Source organism: Podarcis muralis, chromosome 10, assembly GCF_964188315.1.
Source record: "Podarcis muralis chromosome 10, rPodMur119.hap1.1, whole genome shotgun sequence".
NCBI lineage: Eukaryota > Metazoa > Chordata > Lepidosauria > Squamata > Lacertidae > Podarcis > Podarcis muralis.
Window position 1 is genome coordinate 39,351,064 of NC_135664.1, and position 19,205 is coordinate 39,370,268.

Here is a 19,205-nt window from a genome sequence, read left to right on the forward strand (position 1 = left end):
TAAAAATATAATACTGACTATATAATAAATTAGCACAAAAAACAAGTATAATAGTACTATACCTTCATTCCTTACTTTTGCTTCTGTGTTTGCAGAAGTGAAAACAAGCAGTAACTCATGGAGATGCTTGCTTTAGCAAGAGCTGAAACACAAAGCTTGTTTGACCCCTGACATTAGAATGTTCTTGTTTCTTTTCTGTGCCAAGTCTCAGGTCTTCTTCGAAAACATTCTGTACCTTTTCATTTAATCAATAGAAACTCTGGCTGGAATATCTACCTGAACACCAAACTGTTCAGAAAGTGTTTTCAATTTCTCTTCCAAGAGAATATTTTTTTTAACTTCTTCATTATAGTTGTATTTTAGATCCTCAATTTCTTCAAAAAAGGATGGATCAAAGTGGTCCAGTTCATTTTTCAGCTTTCTGACTTCTTCCTAACGAGGAACAGCAAAAATTTCACACAATAAATCCTTACACATTAAATCCTAACAACTTCATCTCAGATACATGTGCATTGTTTCATCTTTCGCTTGGGGCTTTGATGTAAAATGTAGGCCATAAACATAATGGGCACAATCCAGCCAAAGTTAAGTACTTTTAAATCCCAGAGATTCTAGTGGGGATATAAGAATGTAGCTCTTTGCCCACTAAAATCAATGGGACCCAGAAGTCTGGCTAGCTCATGCTCCGAGTTTAAGAACATGGATGCAACTTTTCATTGTAGCAGAGGAGTGAATCTTCAGGTGGGTCGTTTCTCTTCATTTTGCTAGGTAGGACTGTAGAAATACAGAAATGTATCTGTGGGAGAGAGCCTTGCCTTAGCTCCTATAGACAAGCTTTGGGTTTGCTTTCCCATTTTCTCTGCTTGCTGGAACTTCATAGTCTTTCTTCTTGCTAGATCTACTCTCAAAACCCCAAAGCTTTGCACTTGGGAAAGTTTCACTATTTTTTCCACAGAATTAGGTTAAAAATCTCTGGTAGTATCTTACCTTTGGGAATCTACAATCCAACATGGGGAAATCTCACCTGTCTTGAAAAGCTTGATAGGAAAGAGGTAACCTGTGAGTGGCAGGTGAAATATCTAGCAAGGAATGACTGTTAATAGCTTGCCTCAAATTGTGGGTAATGATAGCTAAAACACATTCTGAAAATCTTCTCAATAAACAGATACTTATCTGGAAGAAATTGGAATATTTACAACTCTTACATGAAGTCGCTGCTGTTCTAAATCGGAGGTTTTCAACTGTGTCTTGAGGCTTGTTACCTCTGCCAGTAGTTTATAGTTTCCATCTTTCCCTAGGGATTCAAATGGAAGATTTTCCATATGTATGTGTGTGATGAAGATGCCTCAAAAGTTACAAATTAGCTAGAAAGTCTGCTCTCTACTGCTACAAAGTTAATAATTTACTGCAAACATTTACAGGCAGCTCCTCATTTACACACCTTTGATTTGCATGCGGTGCAAGACACCAGGAAGTGGTACCCAGAAATGGGGAGCATCTGGTTAGCCAAGTGCTGCTGTCCCATACATGTCAGCTGTGCCTGCTATGCCACCACTGTGACTCCTGTGAGCGTAAGGGACAGCAGGCCTTGGTTGAGGACTCCTCTCCAGGGTGCTTCCATTTTACACGACTTCATGTCCAGGACATGCCCAGGAGCGGAACCCCCACGTAAATAGCGAGTCACCTTTACATTATTTACATAAGCATATTGTTCAGGCATCTTCAGACAAATAGTCTAATTGCTCATGTGTTTACTAGGCTTGTACCACAGGCAGTTTGGCCTACTTTTTTTCATACATGTAGGTAATACTCATAGGTTTTAGAGGCCACTTAACAGCCTTATGTGCAACAGCTGTATAACCTCAGAGTACAGTAAAAACTACCACTACTTTCCAGTGTTCTGTTCTCATTTTCCTGAAATGTAATATTCTAAAGCTAATGTGATTTCCCTCAATAAATGTAAAGTTTCCAATAAAAGTGGAGTAAATGAAGCCGTTTCATTGGTCCAGCCAGGTGAGTAAATAAAGTCCTTACATGACAATTCAAGATGAGTTTTATCATTAAATAAAACCAGGGAGTCCCAGGTTTTCTAGAGCTTCACCTGAGTTGCTTTGTGACAAAAAGTGGATATTCTGGGAGAATGGTTCTACAAAAACTTAGATACTGCTTACTGTAATTTACTTCACATTCAAAAACCTATTAGTCAAAAGTCCTAAACCTTCCCTTGCTTGCGTGGAAGGCACTTTTGCTCACATACGTCTACCATTTCCTCCCTCTTTTAGCCGTCCACACTTCATTCCGCATTGTTCAGATAAGTCCCTGATTCTAGGAAGTAGCTTTTCAGAAGGCTAGACAGCCCTGTTGTGTGAGAGAAGCTTCTTTATATTTAAGTCTTTGGTAGGTTTGATCTGTAGTATTTTAAATGTTACCAGCTGCAAATCCACCATCTTCCTTAACTTCAGTCTGTTTTCGAGAACTCTCCACCTGGTAAGCTAACTCTGCCTTTTCCTTTTCCAAACGATCATTGGTTAATCTGCAACCGCATAAAACAGGACAAAGATCTAGATAGTCCTCAATATTTTTCCATGTAGATCTATAGAAGAAACAAGCTTTTCTTCGCTTTACCTGAGAAGCTGAAGTTCTTTGGCAAGCCCTTGCTCTGTTTTGGCATCCTCAGGAAAGTGTTTGAGAAGTTCAACCTTTACATAGAAGAAAAAAAATACTTTTATTTTAACATTAGAAATTTCTAGGTCTTTGCCAGATTGCCTGTAGCAGAACAAAGAACCCAGAAGACAAAAGTTCAGCTCCTGTGCTGTCTGGGGTTGGGGTTGGGGTTGGGGTGTGGCGTGTGGACAAGAACAGGTAGTGCATGCCTGCCTCCAAAGGAAAGAAAATGCTAGAAAGTAATGAATTAAAAAGCTGCTGAAAATAAAACTATAAGGGACCCTTAAAAAACAACCCTGTTCTTTGTAAAGCCAGAAGACGTGACACAAACAGAAGATGGTGCCATTTCAAATGCAAGGCCTTTCCTCTAGATGAGGAGAGGAAAGTACAGCATCCTAAACAAAAGGTAGATTGTGCATTAAAAATTTGCAAATAAAATATAAATTAAAGATGGTTGGCAAATTACACCCAGAATCATGTTTACTTACCTGTTCTTTTAAGATTTCAATATATTTTTCATTTTTTTCTTCACACTCTGTGGATTTCTGTAATGCCTGTTTAAGATCACTAATGGCTTGAGTTTTTTTGGCAATATCAGCTTCCATTTCTTTCATCTTATTTTCATACATTCTGAAAGAGAAAATTAAGATCTGTTCAAAACATTGTTTCTAGACGTTAGAATAAAACCTTAAGCTGCTATTATCAAGGGAGTGCAGCAAAGAGGGATCATTTTACAAAACAGTGTGGGAAAGATGTTTTATATGTCAAGACTTGCTGATCTACAAATTATATTAAGGCACCACACTTTACAAATTTTTCATTAAGGAACTTGTGCAACTTGCATTTATTTTTCCATTAATATACAAAGCAGAAACATCCAACTAATGACATTCACACGTGGGAGAAGATATAAATAAGGAGGGTGGGCAATTTTTTAGCCATTTCTCTTCAGTAAATATGAAACCAGTATGATGCTTTATCAATTTGGTGATGGTGGCTTTTTTTTTTAAAAAAAAGGATACTTTCCCTCTTTCCAACATTGTTGCTCAAAGTTCAAAGAAAATACCTACAATATGAGAAGAAATCTATATGATGGTGAGTATTCATGAGCACACCATTTTCTATGGACCACTTGATACCTGTTAGTTGCTGGGAATCTTGCAAAGTATCCTGGACTAGGCAGAGCCTGGTTTGATATAGCCAAGGCGTTTATTATATTCTTTAACTGGAGTGCAAATTAAGGATAATTTAACTATCAAAAAGTCCCAAAGTATGTCCTCTTTTAACAAATGTGAACGTGTGAATGGACTCTTAATAAAAATAAAACCAACCTGAAATCAACTCACTCCTATTGCACACTATATTATTCACAGTAGTCTAACAACAGTCAGCAACTGTCCCAAACAGCATTTCATACACTTTCCTAACTCGGTTATGTATGACTGACTAAATAAGTATACTGTATACACGACTCAGGATCATATACTGGATATGTACAATTTTTTTATTACTTCTGAAAATAAGTCTCGTTTATTGGCAATAATGAGGAAAATAGACAAGCAAAGCTATCCAATTAATCTTCCAAGTTCTTACCTTGTTATCACAATGGATTTCCCACCCTTGCCATCAGCTCCCTCAACCTGCAGGTTTCTGCTTTCTGCCAAGCTTAACTTCCTTATGGTCTCTTTCAGTTCTGCAGTCAATTTCTCATTTATTATCTCAAGATTATTCTTTGCAATTCGTAGCTTCTCTGAATTCTCTGCTTCCTAGTGACCAACAAAAAAACCCCCAAGATATTGCATGCATTGAAATGGTTCAGATGGAATTTTTCAAAACAGGGTACGCCTACACCTTATGTCAGTTTAAGCACCGTTCAGTTCAAACGAGTTGTTCATTATATCCGAAATGAGAAACTGTTTTAATACATGCTTACAAACCTAGATCTCAGAAACCATCTTTGTTTCAGATGTAATGAAGAACCCTGCTCTGAATGAAACAGAAGTGTTGAAGCTGTTGTGCAACGGAAGTGCAAAAGGAGAGTATTAATTCCTACTTGCTATATACCATGCTTTAACATGCCAGGGTTTTTATGCCCCAAAGGATCCATTGTAACAAGGAATTTTAAAAAAGCTATATTAGATATTCTAAGCTAGAAGGCCTTTGTGTTTTGAGAGAAGAACTGAAAGATAATAAGAATACTTCATGATATCAACGTTTTCACAGATGTACCTTTTTCAGCTCCTTCCGGATTCTCTCATTTTCAGCAATTATCTTTTCTGTGCCTTTAGTTTTCAGTTCATAGCGCATACTCAATTCCCCTCCAAGGTGAACTTTTAGTTTTTCCATTTCAGTCTTAATTCAGAAATAAATAAAAAAGAGTATTGGTTATCTGTCACGTTGATATTGCTACAAACTGGAAAAAAGCACCGTGCCCATTTAAGTATAGGAAAAAACCTCACACCAATTTATAGACAGCTGTGTGTAATTCTTTAAAAATCACCAATAAGTTTAAAATAGAATCCTACACTGAGCTTTCCATGTATACATTGAAAGTGCTGACATGGATCTTATATACATTAAATTTTTATATTAAAGAATGAAATCATACTGCTTTGAAAAGGGAATATGTTACCTTTAAACATTCATTTTCTTGTTCAAGGCTGGCCAGTTTTTCATTGGAGACTACTCCAGGTGCTTTCTTAAGCTCTTCGTTTTCTCTCTGAACTCTCTCCACAACCTTTTTCATCAAACCAATTGTTTTCTCTAATTCTGGAATAGTTTTCCCACTTCTTCCAGACTATACAACAAAGAAATATTTGTCATTTTCATGTCAAAGAACTCCAGTTATTAGACAGCACCAGTTCATTTTCATTTAGTTCTCACAGAATCTTTAGCTTTTTCTGAAACATTAGTTATCAAGGGTTGGCAAGCCGGAATTGTGTTTTCGCAGGACCACCTCTATCTATCTTTCTATGGATGATAAACTTGGTCATGCAAAAGCCAAACGTTCCCTATAATCTTAATGCAATCAAGACAACTCAACACTTGGCTCGAAAGTTCTAGCCCTGAAACTCATCCATCCAGAGTCACATGCCCAGAAAAGTGCAGATAATTGCATTCCCTTTTAACTCACTTGGAAATTTCCCTTTCAGCTGCCACAGTGGCATTTTGTTCTCTAAGATAGCTGACTTTAATCCTGGGACTCAGCATTCTTTGAAGCAGAGGCGTATGTGACTCCCAAAGTTAAACATTTCATATTGTTTTTTGTGTGAATAGTTAATAGCTATAAAATAAGTATGATTTAGGAAAAAGGAAACAAAATATTTGGTTTACACTTGTTCTTAAAATTTAAGCTCCACAATGTTTAATACATACCCCTCTGACATTGCCTAGCTTCCGCTCAGCTTCTGCCTTCTCTCGTTTCAGGAGCTCACACATTTCCCTTAAATCAGCTACTTGGTTCTAAAGAGAATAAAATAGTTTTACCCAGCTGAAAACTATACTCTAAAAATTATGCAGTTTACACTGAAAATAATTGATCAGAACCATTATTATCTAATGAATTTTTCTGTTTGGGGTAAATGAAGGTTATATATGTGACTTATCATATAAATGATTCATAATGAAAGGACTCATGAACCCCAAAGTATATATTGGCATTCCGTGGCACCCGTCAACACACTGCATGTTAAAAATATACCTTTAATCTTGGCAAGTCTTTGTTGGCCTGTTCCAGCTGGAATCGTAATTCCATATTTTCAGATGATAGCATTAGGTTCTCCTTTTGAAGCTCTTGTTCTTTTTGATATTGATCATCTGATCCTAATCCTGATGTCTTAGCAAGCAGAAAAGGAGAAAGATTAGTATCAAAATGCTGAATATTTGCATTGTTTCACTTGACAAATAGCAATGTAATTGTAACATTCTGGTAAATGCCTGATCAGTTTATCCATAAACAGATCAGGCATTTACCAGAATGTTACAATTGCATTGCTCTTTTTGTCTTTGGGTTTGTCACTGATATATGGCGTCTGGTACAACACTTGTCAAAAAGAAATGTTGCTCACTGCTAAGGCTTTAAAGGGACTAGCAGTTTGAATTGTGTTTTGAAATGGGCTAGAAGCCCATTTCCAAGAACAGTCCCAGTAAGCAGAACTAACAGCAGCTGTCACATACACATGCGCATTATACACATATGCATTATAGTAGTGAATCCTGGGTCCTATTCACTCGATAATTCCGTGAGTACTGTTCCACTGAATTCAACCAGAATTTAACAGTAATATTTGATTTGAGCTCAACTCACTGCAACACCTGCCATGGTTCTGTTATGAAAATATTATCTACTTTGTACAGCTAGCCACTATGCACAGAACTGTATGCTAATATGCTGCTCATGGTGGCTAATAACTACTTGCAGTATTATATGCACAAATAAGAAACAAATTCAAGCCCTACTTGGGTGCACATGCAACACATGGAAGGTGGTACGGCAGGTGGCAGGGATGCAGCAGAGATATCAAGGCTAGCTGTTTGGGCCCCTTCCGACTTCCCTCCCAGTGACTAATCACAGGAGGGGCCCCTTTTCCAACTCTACAATTCTATGACTGAACATATAGGGCTTGAACAAGCAACAGCAACAAGACACATTCACAATGAACCATAAACAACGCTCAGGATATATGCTGGAATATTTCTGTTGTAGAAGTACAAGCTCATATTTTAGTACAATTTTCTACATTTCATTCACTGTCCTGGATGATGTGGCAGCCTATTTCATCCTATGCACTTGTATTCTAGAGCAAAAAGCCTCAGGTGTGGACAGTTACTATGATGGTGCTGTAGGTTAAACTAGGAAATGATGGGGTTTCTGGTCACACTACATGACAGACTTCAAGCAGGATCAGCTACACAAAGGATTGGTAAAGGGGAAAAGCAGGGAGTTCTTGTTTTTGGCAAACCTGAGGAACTTCACAAAACTCTGGAATCAGGTCAGCCCTCTCTTGCTCAGTTTGATGGCTCTCACAGGCATCTTCTACCATGATCTCATCATTATTTTTTTCAATTTCTGTATCAGAATCACTGGGCTGATTAGCAGCTTCCTCCGAGTTAGGCTGAATGGAGCTCTTTCCGTCAGGACAAGATTCATGCCCTGTTGCTTTTCCTTGTTCACCATCACCTTCATCTTCTTCATCACCACCACCGCTGCCACTAGAATGCTTGCAAGTTTCTTCTGTTTCTCCTTTGGTTATTTCACATTCTTGGTCAATTTTCTCTTCTTCAGCAGAAGAATTTTTCTGTTCTGCATTCTCTTCAAAGGAACTCATTTTTGGAGAGCTGCTCTTTTTACCTTCTGATGCTGCCTCTAAATCCACTCGATTTCCCCCATTTTCAAAGTGCTGTTCTGGAATTCCATTGACAGTAACACCTTTGGCAGTCTGATGGGATTCGTCTGTAATATGCGTCCCCTCATTGTTCCCATCGTCATCTGTGTTAGTCATATCATCAAAAGCTTGGTGTCTTGACTTGGTGTTGCCCAACAGAGTCCTCTTAGGCAGATATTTCAGATGTTTGTGCTTAGTGAATTTGTTAGTAGTAAGAGAAGTATTAGCCAATGCAGCTGTCTCACATGGAGAGCTCTGATACAGAGAAAGGTAATGTTGCATAAAAAAAAGTAGCAGATAGTAAAGGAAGGATGACACCTATTCACATTAATGTAACTTAATCGGAATATAGCTTAACTGCAACAAGAAACAAGATGCAAATCAGGATGATGTGGACTCGTTCAGTACATAAATTTTATCTGGTTTCAGTTCTCTAAAGCTTAATTCATCCTCTGCTTCCACATGTCTCTAAACTAAGCTGCCATATTCAAATAAAAAAGGGAATTTCTTTTCCTGTCCTTAAATCTAACAGAACTTTGTGATCCATCTAGTTCAACATTCTGTTTTTGACCAGTCAGATGCTCCTGGTAGGTACTTCACTGTTTGTCCCTGCATCTAATACTCTGAGATGCAGACTGCCTCTGAAGATTGAAGGTTCCATTTAGTCGTAACAAAAGAGCCACTAAACAGACCTTTGAGTTTGTCTATTTTTTTTTCAAGTTATCCAAGCTAGCAATTATCACTGTATTGCAGTAATGACTATTATAAGCAGACCATAAGTGGTTTGAAGAAGTATTTTCTTTTGTCTTTCTTGAATGCACTGCCACACCAGCAATTTAACAGTGCAACCCTGAATTATAACATTAAGAAGGAAGATAAAATTTTCATATTTTTTTCCATAACGCTAACAAGTTTTAAAAATCAGTATCATACTCTCTTTAGCCTTCTTTTTGAACTTAAAAGCCCCCCAAATTTTATCCTTACTTAAGATGCGAGTTGGGTCCAACCCCTTTTCTAGTTCTTGAAATAGCAAGGTTAAAACTGCACAATATGTGTTTGCATCATAACATAAGGATACACTGACACTGATTTTATATCCTTTTTCTAAAATGTGCCTTACTCTGAATTTGCATTTTTCACTTCCACTAAGTTCAAACCTTTAAGTGGGGGTATTCAGATGTTACTAAGTTCAGTGTATCTCTTTAGTGGAGATGGAATTGAAATTCCCTTTTTATCTAAGCCTGCTCAGGCAGTAATTCTTCCCCCATTACAGGACCTTATATGCTTTCTCATCACCCCTCAAGACAGGCATTGATGCTTCAATCTTCTCACTTCAGTCCTTCCAATATAAAATCTGAAGGTTCTCCTAATGTTAGTACAACGCTGTCATTACAAAACAACCAGGTACAGACCCATTGGTGTTCAGAATTACAAAGCTTTAAGCACCCGGTTTCTGCAGCACTTGCACAGGCATTAAAATTCTCATCAGCTGAGATAAAGAACAGAAACAAGACACAATGAAGGCTACAAGTTACACAATGAAGGCTACAAGTTGAATGTAAACACACACACACACACACACACACACACACACACACACGGTTGCATGATTCAAGTAATAAGAATAGATTAACCTACCGAAGGTCTTGAAAAAGTGTCTCTGGAAAGCTGTTTCTCCAATACAAGAAGCTTTTCTTGTAGGTATCTGTTTTTTAAGTGTAAATCTTCTACAACAGAATCTCGAGGGACAGCATACTGTGTCCTGCATAAAAAGCATGTGAGATTGCAGAACCAGTGCATGACTTGACATACGATTTACATTTTTATAATTATTCTACTTAAACATAGGTAAAGATGAGTAGCATTAGATATGCAGCAGCTTTCCTATAATGCACATGCTATCCTACAGCATTACATAAAATATATTTATCCACACACCTATTGATCTGGTTCAGATGCAATGCTAAACTATGCTTTAGTTTTACATGCATAACTCTCGGACTTGTAATGTACACCACCCATTCCCCTCTCCTCCTCCAACATGACCATGAACAATTGAACAGAAGGTTTCACTTCCATTTTCAATTAACCACGATTAATCATTTCGTCAGAACTCCTAAAAATACATATTTCTGCACTGAACTTGTTAATAAGAGGGTGCCACAGAAAACTTTAATCCTCTTTTAAGAAAATACCTGTTTGTGAAAAAGCAGCATTCCTTTCTAAAATATCAAGAGTAGCCTAATTTGTACATAAAGCTAACCCATAGCTGTTTAGCTAAAGTATGGTTTTTCTGAAAATCTGAACCCAGCTTACTACTTTACCCATATTTGTTTCTGCCAACAAACCATCTTGTGAAGCCACAATTGGTTATTGGGTTACAATGATTTGGAGTAACGCCCAAACCCCAAAGCTGTGCTTGACCATGGTTTGTTGAGCCAACTCACCCCAACCGCTCACCAAGCTACAGTCATGAGACAAGAACAACTAGAAAGCAAACTAAGCTTTAGAAAAATAAGCTGTGGCTTGTTTGCCTGTCTGCTTCTTGAACAAAACCATGGTTAAAACAAACAAGTATCCAGCATAGTGTGTACATTAAAACTAATTTAATTTTTTAATGCCATGCTTGTATTAATTCCTCAAAATGGTTAAAATGTTCAGCTTCCAGGAACATTGCTCTCTTGAAATGTACTGAATATAATAAATCAAAAGTGCCTATTTAGAAAAGACCACAAAAAAACAGAGCACACTTTTTTTGGTAATATTTCTTACTTCAGGTGAACAATCTCATTCTCCAAATCTATATTTCGTTTTCGTAGCTCTTCCAGCTCTCTCTCTGATTCAGAGGCTCGTACTCCTACAACCTGATCAACAGTAACACCACAGTTCTTGAGTTTCTTCTGCAAAGTAATTTTTTCTTTATCCGCCCTGTAGTATTTAATGGATTTTCATTAATATAATGGTACATTTGCTTCCATACAAAATAACATTTGAAGATTAATTGGTCTGCTTAATCTGATGCATGCCTACTCAGAAATCATTCCTACTCAGTTGAATGAGATTCCCTCTCAGGAAATGTGTACAGGATTGCAGCCCTACTTGAGGAAGTTTTTCCCCAGGAGTACCTACAATTAGGAGATCTAGAAAACTGTGCCAGTGGACTACATTTGAGAAAGTGAGATCTGCAGCCTTACAGACATACAATACACTACTATAGCACCATGTCCTTGTGCAATAAATAGTGGTATGTCATATTGCTGTAAGTTTTGTTAATTAAAGTAAGCTTACTTTGAAAAGAGTTCCTTTACTGTGTTTAACTGTTTGGCTAAGGACTCTACTTCCTTCTCCTTTTCTTTCAGTTTGTTCCTCATTCCTTCCATTTTCATCTGCCATTTCTTACTTTCCTCCCATCTAATTAATTCTTCCTTAGAGCTCTGCAAAATGACCAAAAACAAAAATGTAAAGTACTCCAATGTTATTTCTAAAGAGTGAAAACATCCATATTTAAGTCTGCTTATTTTTCTTTAATAAATGCACGGATAAATGTTTGATGTGCTGCTTTTTCTATCCTCTTCACTGTGGAATCGACCAATCGATAGGACCAATCATGCTGTCTGACCATTCATTTATTCATTCATTTGCATTCTGCCTTTGGGGGCACAGCCTACCTAAGAAGCCTTGCAATATCAAAACAGTATAAAACACATCACACATAGCATTAACAATGATCTAAAACGGGTAGGCAACCTAAGGCCCATGGGCCGGATGTGGCCCAACTGCCTTCTCAATCCGGCCCACAGACGGTCCGGGAATCAGCGTGTTTTTACATGAGTAGAAAGTGTCCTTTTATTTAAAATGCATCTCTGGGTTATTTGTGGGGAATAGGAATTTGTTCATTACCCCCCCCCCCAAAAAAAGAATATATAGTCTGGCCCACCACATGGGCTGAGGGATGGTGGACCGGCCCACGGCTGAAAAAGGTTGCTGACCCCTGTGCTAAAACAAAACTTTAACCCAACCCTGCCCACAAAGTATTGCATTCATAACAAAGCAAAGGAGTCATTATAATGCAACCCCCCCCCCCAAAAAAAAACCCAACATGACAGTGAGAAATGATGTAAGCTAAATTTATTTTAGTCGTGCATCTCTCATACCTTGTCCTCTCTCGGGGTTTTCATTTCTGACTCATCACTCTTCTTTCCTAGTTCACTTTCCAACTTCTTAATTTTTCTTTGAAGTTCCTCTATCAGGCTTTGGTCATCAGCTTTTCCCTGAAAAATTGGGAAAAGTTTAAACTAACTTTAATTGCCATGCATCATGACTGTGGACACTGGGAGTATTTTAGCAGGTATCACCACTGCACAACCAGATGCGATATGCAAACTCCATTGAAATAATGCAAAATACACAGTGGCTGTCTTTTCTGGATTATGCTCTTAATTAGAGAAGCACTGGCTCTAAGGAATGATTATATATATTACACACACACACACACACACACATGCACATAAGGGAAAATGCAAGCGTTCTACACATGCAAATATTCTTCATTCAAATAACCAAGTTTAATGCTTCAAGTATATAAATAAGATTATAATTAAGATTTAAATCAGACACAAGCACAGATACATAGATAAGATGGCTGATTTGCACTTAATCATAGTTGCCAGGTTTTTATTTATTCAATTCATTTATATATTGCAAACTCAGATAAATATATATGCAATGTACAAAATTCTCAATTAGAACCGAAACAACGTTCAGATGATTTGCTGCAGTGCAAAACCAGCCAACCAGTGACTCAAGAAATATGCAATTTATTTGTATACTACCAAAACAATGTTCTTTGTTTTATAATTCAAAATTTATTTACCTGAATTGCATTGGTTAGCCTTTTAATCCGCTTTTTCAGTTCTTCATTTTCTTTTTCCATCTCTTCTCTCTCCCTTAGAAATTTAGTGTGGGCTTTAACTTTTTTCTGAAGCTCGTGATTTAAATCATCCACCTCATCTAGTAATGAATTCTCTTTATTTTTGCTTAGTTTGAGGGCATCTTTAAGTTTTGAAAGTTGGTCATTTAAATCTTCTAACTGAATCTAAGAAAATATTTTTTTATGATATATTATTTCCAGACTGCCAACAAAATGAACAAAGAAACAAATGACAATGCATGCCATGTCAGACAATAAACATTTGCTAATATTGGGTGATATCATGGTCTATTAAACCCAGAATGGATCCACTGAAAACAAGATACAAGTCAACATACAATCTCTATTTGTCTACTCTGAATGTGACTAATCTTAGATATCACCTACTAAAAACACAGTTCTAAAAACCCTGACCCTGTACATTTTTGACCAAATAAAAGCTAAAAGGAGAGATCCTTTTTTTCTTAACCACACCAAATACTCTGTTGCATTAAGACTCTATGCTGCTGGATTCAACATCAAAAGCTGGGGCGTTGGTGCATCAAGCCCAGTATGATCAATTCTTCTAGGCAGCACCTGTCTTTTGGAAAGTTACTAACTGAAATAATTTTAGTGGAAATGCTAGAGGTACAATCCAGGAATATATGTACAGTGGTACCTCGCAAGACGAACGCCTCGCAAGACGGAAAACCCGCTAGACGAAAGGGTTTTCTGTCGCGGAGGCGCTTCGCAAAACGAATTTCCCTATGGGCTTGCTTTGCAAGACGACAGCCCATAGGGAAATCTCCGGGACAGCGGGGAAGCGCAGCGCGTCTTCCCCGCTGTCCTCGGACCTCCTCCGAAGGCTGGCGGCGGGGCGGGGACAGCTCCTCCTGCCGCCGCCGGGCTTCGGAACGATGCCCCGATGCCGGTCGGCAGGCGGGAACGCCTCCCACCGCCGCCCGCCATCGGGACCATGCCCCGATGCCGGGGGCGGGCGGGAACGCCTCCCCCCGCCGCCCGCCATCGGGACCATGCCCCGATGCCGGGCAGCGGGCGGGAACGCCTCCCCCCGCCCCCCGCCATTGGGACCATGCCCCGATGCCGGGCGGCGGGGACGGGGCGGGGCATGGTCACCGCCGCCGGCGTTTAAAAGCACTCTGGGGAAAGCAGCGAAGCGCGCTGCTTTCCCCGAGCATCGGGAAGTCCGGCGGGGGTCCTTGGGATTCCCTCCCAGCCCCCGCCTTTAAAAGCACTCTGGGGAAAGCAGCGAAGCGCGCTGCTTTCCCCGAGCATCGGGAAGTCCGGCGGGGGTCCTTGGGATTCCCTCCCAGCCCCCGCCTTTAAAAGCACTCTGGGGAAAGCAGCGAAGCGCGCTGCTTTCCCCGAGCATCGGGAAGTCCGGCGGGGGTCCTTGGGATTCCCTCCCAGCCCCCGCCTTTAAAAGCACTCTGGGGAAAGCAGCGAAGCGCGCTGCTTTCCCCGAGCATCGGGAAGTCCGGCGGGGGGTCCTTGGGATTCCCTCCCAGCCCCCGCCTTTAAAAGCACTCCGGGGAAAGCAGCAAAGCGCGGCGCGCTTTGTTGCTTTCCCCGGAGTGCTTTTAAACGCGGGCGGCTGGGAGGGAATCCCTTGGACCCTCGCCGGACTTCAAAAGAGCTGCGGGAAGTCCGGGGGGGGGGGGGGGTCCAAGGGATTCCCTCCCAGCCCCCGCCTTTAAAAGCACTCCGGGGAAAGCAGCAAAGTGTGGCGCGCTTTGTTGCTTTCCCCGGAGTGCTTTTAAACGCGGGCGGCTGGGAGGGAATCCCTTGGACCCTCGCCGGACTTCAAAAGAGCTGCGGGAAGTCCGGGGGGGTTCCTGCTCACCCTCAGTTCCTTTGTTTGCTTGTCAACGATCTGTTGTACGTTCATGTGTGCCTCTTTTTGTGATGCTACAGAAATAATCTGTTGTTCTGCAGCAGCTGTCATTTCTCCTCGGAGCTCCAGAAGTGCTTTACTCAAAGCCTGAAAAATATTTATCAATCTTAAAAATGATTAAATTTGATGAAAAACAATAAACACAAATCCTTTTAACATCTAGGTCAACATTTTGCAGTTATATGCCTATGTGCTTTGCTGGACAGCTAAAGAAAGAAAGCAATTTTAAAAAAAACCCCAACAGGGATAAAAAACAGGAATAAGATATATGTCTATGACATATAGAGGGAAAAGGTTAACAGTACATAGAGTTAATATTAAGTTTAAATAATAAAGTAGCCTAATATTCAACAAGCTCTCTGCTTAATATATTGCCATCGTTTCTGGTGGCAGTTAACATAAGGCAGTAAGAAGAGTCATGCTGGTTCAGACCAGTGGCCCATCTAGTTGGGGTAACCCAGTCAGATGGCGGGGGGTTTACAAATAATAATAATAATTGTTCAGCATCCTGTTCTCACAGTAGGAAACCCACAAGCAGGATTTAAGCACAAGAGCATTCTCCCCTCCTGTGCTATCCAGCAACTGGTTAAGTGTTTGGAGTGAAGTTGAGTCCACGACATTCAAAAAGTTATAGAATTCAAGCCAATGTTCCCTCAATTAATTCTTTATTGTTCTTATTTCACAAAAATGTCTAAAATATACTAGACACTGTATGTAAGAAGAATGAGTAGGTCCCTGCAGAGAGGCTCACAATAAAAAAGGTGAAATAATTCTGTTAGAGAAAATGAGCTGGTTTACACCCAATTACTAGTTTCCATGCTTACCTTCTGCTGTTTCTCTTTTAAGGCTAGCTGATTCTTCAGCCGTTCCACTAGATTTTTCATTGTAGTTGTTGGAGCTCTATTATTTGCTTCTCTTTGGGCCTCCAGCTCCAGTTTTGCATTCAGTAATTCTTTCTCCATCTGTGACAACAAACTTCTTAGCTCATCCACTTCATCTTTCAATTTTTTCACTTCAGATGCATGCTTCTCTTCAAGCCTAGCAGAGCAAAATAATAAATAATAATGACATCCATTGGCAAAATTGAGCGAGTTCCAGATGGACTAACTAGGCTGAAGTATTGCATCGTTTCGATTATAATTATACATTATTCCCAACAGCAGCCTAGAGGAGCAACACACTGTCAAACTGTCTTTGTGATAAGCAAAGTCAGCTGTGTTCTCTCATTTATTTTCTTCATAGCTCATTAACAAACAAATGTCCTCATTTTATTTCACCTCGTGGCTCAAAAATCTACTGTTCAAAACATATGCTTAGGAGGAGAATCATCAGGGTAGTCCATGCCACCACCCACCGCATAAAAATCCTGAGAGCTCTGCCAGATGTCTGCTTGTTAAGTTTCATGTTTGAATGGGGTTTATCAAAGCTGAATCTAATGCATGTGACCCAGAAATGAGGAAACTGGCCATTCAGATCTTGTGGGACTCCGTTTCCATCAGCCCCATACAGCGAAGCCAATGGCCAAGGAGAATGAGAACTGTTGTCCTGCAACATCTAGAAGGTCATGGGTTCCCCACCCAACTGTACATTGATTCTGTGATGCACAGACTGGAGACCAGTGAATGGATTCCAACTGGTCAAACCTTCCAGTAATTTGAAGGCAAGTAGTTACAATCCAGTCACGTATACTTAAATCTAATTTGGGGAAAAAGACACTATATAACAACCCCAGTAACAGGTTTAATTATGGAGGGAAGGACACTGTCTACATAATGCTTATTCCAGAGCAATGAAGCTGAACTAAATAGGACTACAGGCTATGGACTACAACCAATTTTATTCTTTTAACGAAATCCTATAAAAACCAAAGGGTGGTATCCAACGAAGCAGTTCCACTAGCCCAAGCAATGAAACTTATTCTCCCTCTCCTCTCCCCATGCAATCCATAAATATGTTCTGGGGTTCCCCCAGAGCAGGTTGGGGGGCCTGGTGGGAGAGGAAGCTCCACAGTTCAGCCAAAAGGGCTTGTGCAAGAAGAACTGTTAGTTGGATACTGCCCAATGAACTGATCTTTTCAACATACCTTTAAAAGATAGTGTTGCTGCTATTATTAATTATTATTATTATTATTATTATTATTATTATTATTATATACTGCCGTATGCCTGGAGGTCTCAGGGAGGTTCACATAAAAAGATCACAGTATATAAAATAAAAATAAAAGCAATAACCCAATAATACGCCCCGCCAAAGAGCCACATTTTAAAAGGGTATGGGATGTTGATCAGGTCAACCAAAGGCCTGGTTAAAAAGGAACATTTTTGCCTGGCGCCTAAAGGTGTATAATGAAGTACTCCTGAAAACAAAAATAACCTATTATTTTTATATAATGAAAATGAGCTCTATGTTTAAGCTGAATGCTTCCCTCTACAATTATTTATATTATATATTTTAGCCAAGGTTTTCTAAAGACTGATGAAACATGACGACTCTCAAGATCTCAGCAGATCATTTACAGAATGAAGTATAATTCTAATCTACACTTACTGGACCCTGATGTTATCAAATTCCTTGATTTTTGCCAAAGTAATCTGCTTTTGCTTCTGCAATTCGGACGATGTTTTCTTTAATTTGTTCAGAAGGGATCCAAGGGAACTGTCCTGTTCTGCTACAGTTTGCTCCATCTCTGCCAGACGAATTAAATGTTTATTTGCTGGGACAGCTAAAGATGGCTTTTTCACCAACTCCTGTGGAACAAAACAGGTTATCTAATGAATAAATAAATATCCCATTGTTTGTTTGATATTACTGTTTAACTCATATCCTGGATGTAATGCATAAACTAAGATGCATGATATATTTGCATCTTAACTAAGTTGAGGTACAATACGGCTCATTTGCCCTTATTTACCTGGTAAATTCTTGCAATATAACCATGTTTTTCATTCGCATGCTGTGAAGCCCTAACAATAGCTTGTCTAAAAATAGCATTTTACAAAAATTCCTAAAAATGGTTTCCAGAAATCCTTTTTATTACCAGTGTGTGTTTTATTACTTTTCTATCATCAGGAATGCAGTACACTATGGCACTGATGATATCATAAGAAAGGCATCTTTGTTGTTTTAAACATTGGGCCACGGTCACAGGATATGAAGTCATCACTGCAAATTTGGGGCCCAGATCCTTAAGAGCTTTATATGTCAATTCGTCACTAATGGTGCCCCAAAGGCTGCAGAAAGCCAGTGGAAGCCTGATGGAACTCAGTGGCTGGAACACAAGGGCTTCTGATTGATTCAGCTCACTCAATGGGTGGGACAGTGATCTCCGTTGACTTCCCACTTCATATGTATTCCTCTTTAAAAACAAACAAAAAAAATCCCAAGGTTGTCTCCAACCCATGGGACCAGCGTTTTGACGGTGGGGTGGGCAGCTGTAAAGAGACAGCTTCCACAAATTACCGTATTTTTTGCTCTATAAGACTCACTTTTTCCCTCCTAAAAAGTAAGGGGAAATGTGTGTGCGTCTTATGGAGCGAAAGCAGGCTGCGCAGCTATCCCAGAAGCCAGAGCAGCAAGAGGGATTGCTGCTTTCACTGCACAGCGATCCCTCTTGCTGTTCTGGGTTCTGAGATTCAGAATATATTTTTTCTTGTTTTTCTCCTCCAAAAACTAGTCTTGTGGTCTGGTGCGTCTTATAGAGCGAAAAATACGGTACTTTACATTTGAACTTTGCTGGATCCAAGCAAAAAGGGTAAGAAATCACCATTTTTCAATTCTGTCCCCATCTTATCTTCATTCCCCAAATCCTCAAATGCATAAATCATGAACAAAACTTATACTTACTAATGCAGTTTGCTTGAATTTGTTAAAAGAACTGTCAGCATGTATATCTAACTTTTGATGTAGCACTCTGAGGTCGTCTTCATGTTTCTTTGCAATTTCCTCTTGTTCCTAAATAGTGCAAAAATATATATATTTGTTTCTGTGTCCATTCTATTCTACAAAAATTTCAAATAGTTAATCTTGTCACACTAAAGAAACTGAAAAGGATGTCCACAACAAAAGGCAATACTCTTCAAGTTTTCCAAACACAGAAGTCACTTTTAACTTCCTTCACTTCCTTATGCTACGTATTCAGGACTTTCCCCCATGAATGGCACTCAAAATAATGCAGTCCCAAGTCATGTTGGAAACACCAATTCACACAAATGGCACCTCTGTGCCACCACTGCCCAGTTCAAATGGCCCTGTGTAACCCAGCATTTTCCATTCATTTATTCATTAAAAAAATTCTGCAAAGCCCTTCAATTCAAAATTTCCAGGGCTGTTTACA

At 39.4% G+C, this 19,205-nt stretch overlaps 2 protein-coding genes and 1 long non-coding RNA gene across 15 annotated transcripts in view; 1 reads left to right on the forward strand and 2 right to left on the reverse strand.

Moving 5' to 3' along the window:
* Positions 1 to 243: 243 nt before the first annotated feature.
* CEP290 (centrosomal protein 290) overlaps positions 244 to 19,205 on the reverse strand; it is a 54,093-nt gene continuing 35,131 nt past the window's right edge. For 8 of the 13 annotated variants that reach the window (XM_077934782.1, XM_077934783.1, XM_077934785.1 and 5 more), the window contains 19 exons: positions 18,716 to 18,823; positions 17,420 to 17,619; positions 15,697 to 15,910; positions 14,822 to 14,959; positions 12,922 to 13,143; positions 12,203 to 12,319; positions 11,337 to 11,482; positions 10,821 to 10,976; positions 9,687 to 9,810; positions 6,365 to 6,499; positions 6,040 to 6,126; positions 5,297 to 5,461; positions 4,894 to 5,016; positions 4,258 to 4,430; positions 3,153 to 3,294; positions 2,626 to 2,699; positions 2,430 to 2,533; positions 1,197 to 1,294; positions 244 to 432 (listed from right to left, as the gene is read on the reverse strand). In XM_077934782.1, the coding sequence (XP_077790908.1) occupies positions 244 to 432; positions 1,197 to 1,294; positions 2,430 to 2,533; positions 2,626 to 2,699; positions 3,153 to 3,294; positions 4,258 to 4,430; positions 4,894 to 5,016; positions 5,297 to 5,461; positions 6,040 to 6,126; positions 6,365 to 6,499; positions 9,687 to 9,810; positions 10,821 to 10,976; positions 11,337 to 11,482; positions 12,203 to 12,319; positions 12,922 to 13,143; positions 14,822 to 14,959; positions 15,697 to 15,910; positions 17,420 to 17,619; positions 18,716 to 18,823 (2,715 nt within the window). Of the gene's footprint in view, positions 433 to 1,196; positions 1,295 to 2,429; positions 2,534 to 2,625; positions 2,700 to 3,152; positions 3,295 to 4,257; positions 4,431 to 4,893; positions 5,017 to 5,296; positions 5,462 to 6,039; positions 6,127 to 6,364; positions 6,500 to 9,686; positions 9,811 to 10,820; positions 10,977 to 11,336; positions 11,483 to 12,202; positions 12,320 to 12,921; positions 13,144 to 14,821; positions 14,960 to 15,696; positions 15,911 to 17,419; positions 17,620 to 18,715; positions 18,824 to 19,205 lie in introns of those variants that run through there. The other 5 variants (XM_077934784.1, XM_077934794.1, XM_077934793.1 and 2 more) reach the window with 3 other exon arrangements.
* LOC114605171 (uncharacterized) lies at positions 3,290 to 19,151 on the forward strand. Its single transcript, XR_003708518.2, has 2 exons — positions 3,290 to 3,759; positions 17,328 to 19,151. It is a non-coding gene; the product is annotated as an uncharacterized LOC114605171 (long non-coding RNA).
* LOC144328972 (uncharacterized) lies at positions 6,508 to 9,677 on the reverse strand. The gene has a single exon (XM_077934796.1). The coding sequence runs from the start codon at positions 8,328 to 8,330 to the stop codon at positions 7,572 to 7,574; it is 759 nt and encodes a 252-aa protein (XP_077790922.1). The 5' UTR covers positions 8,331 to 9,677; the 3' UTR covers positions 6,508 to 7,571.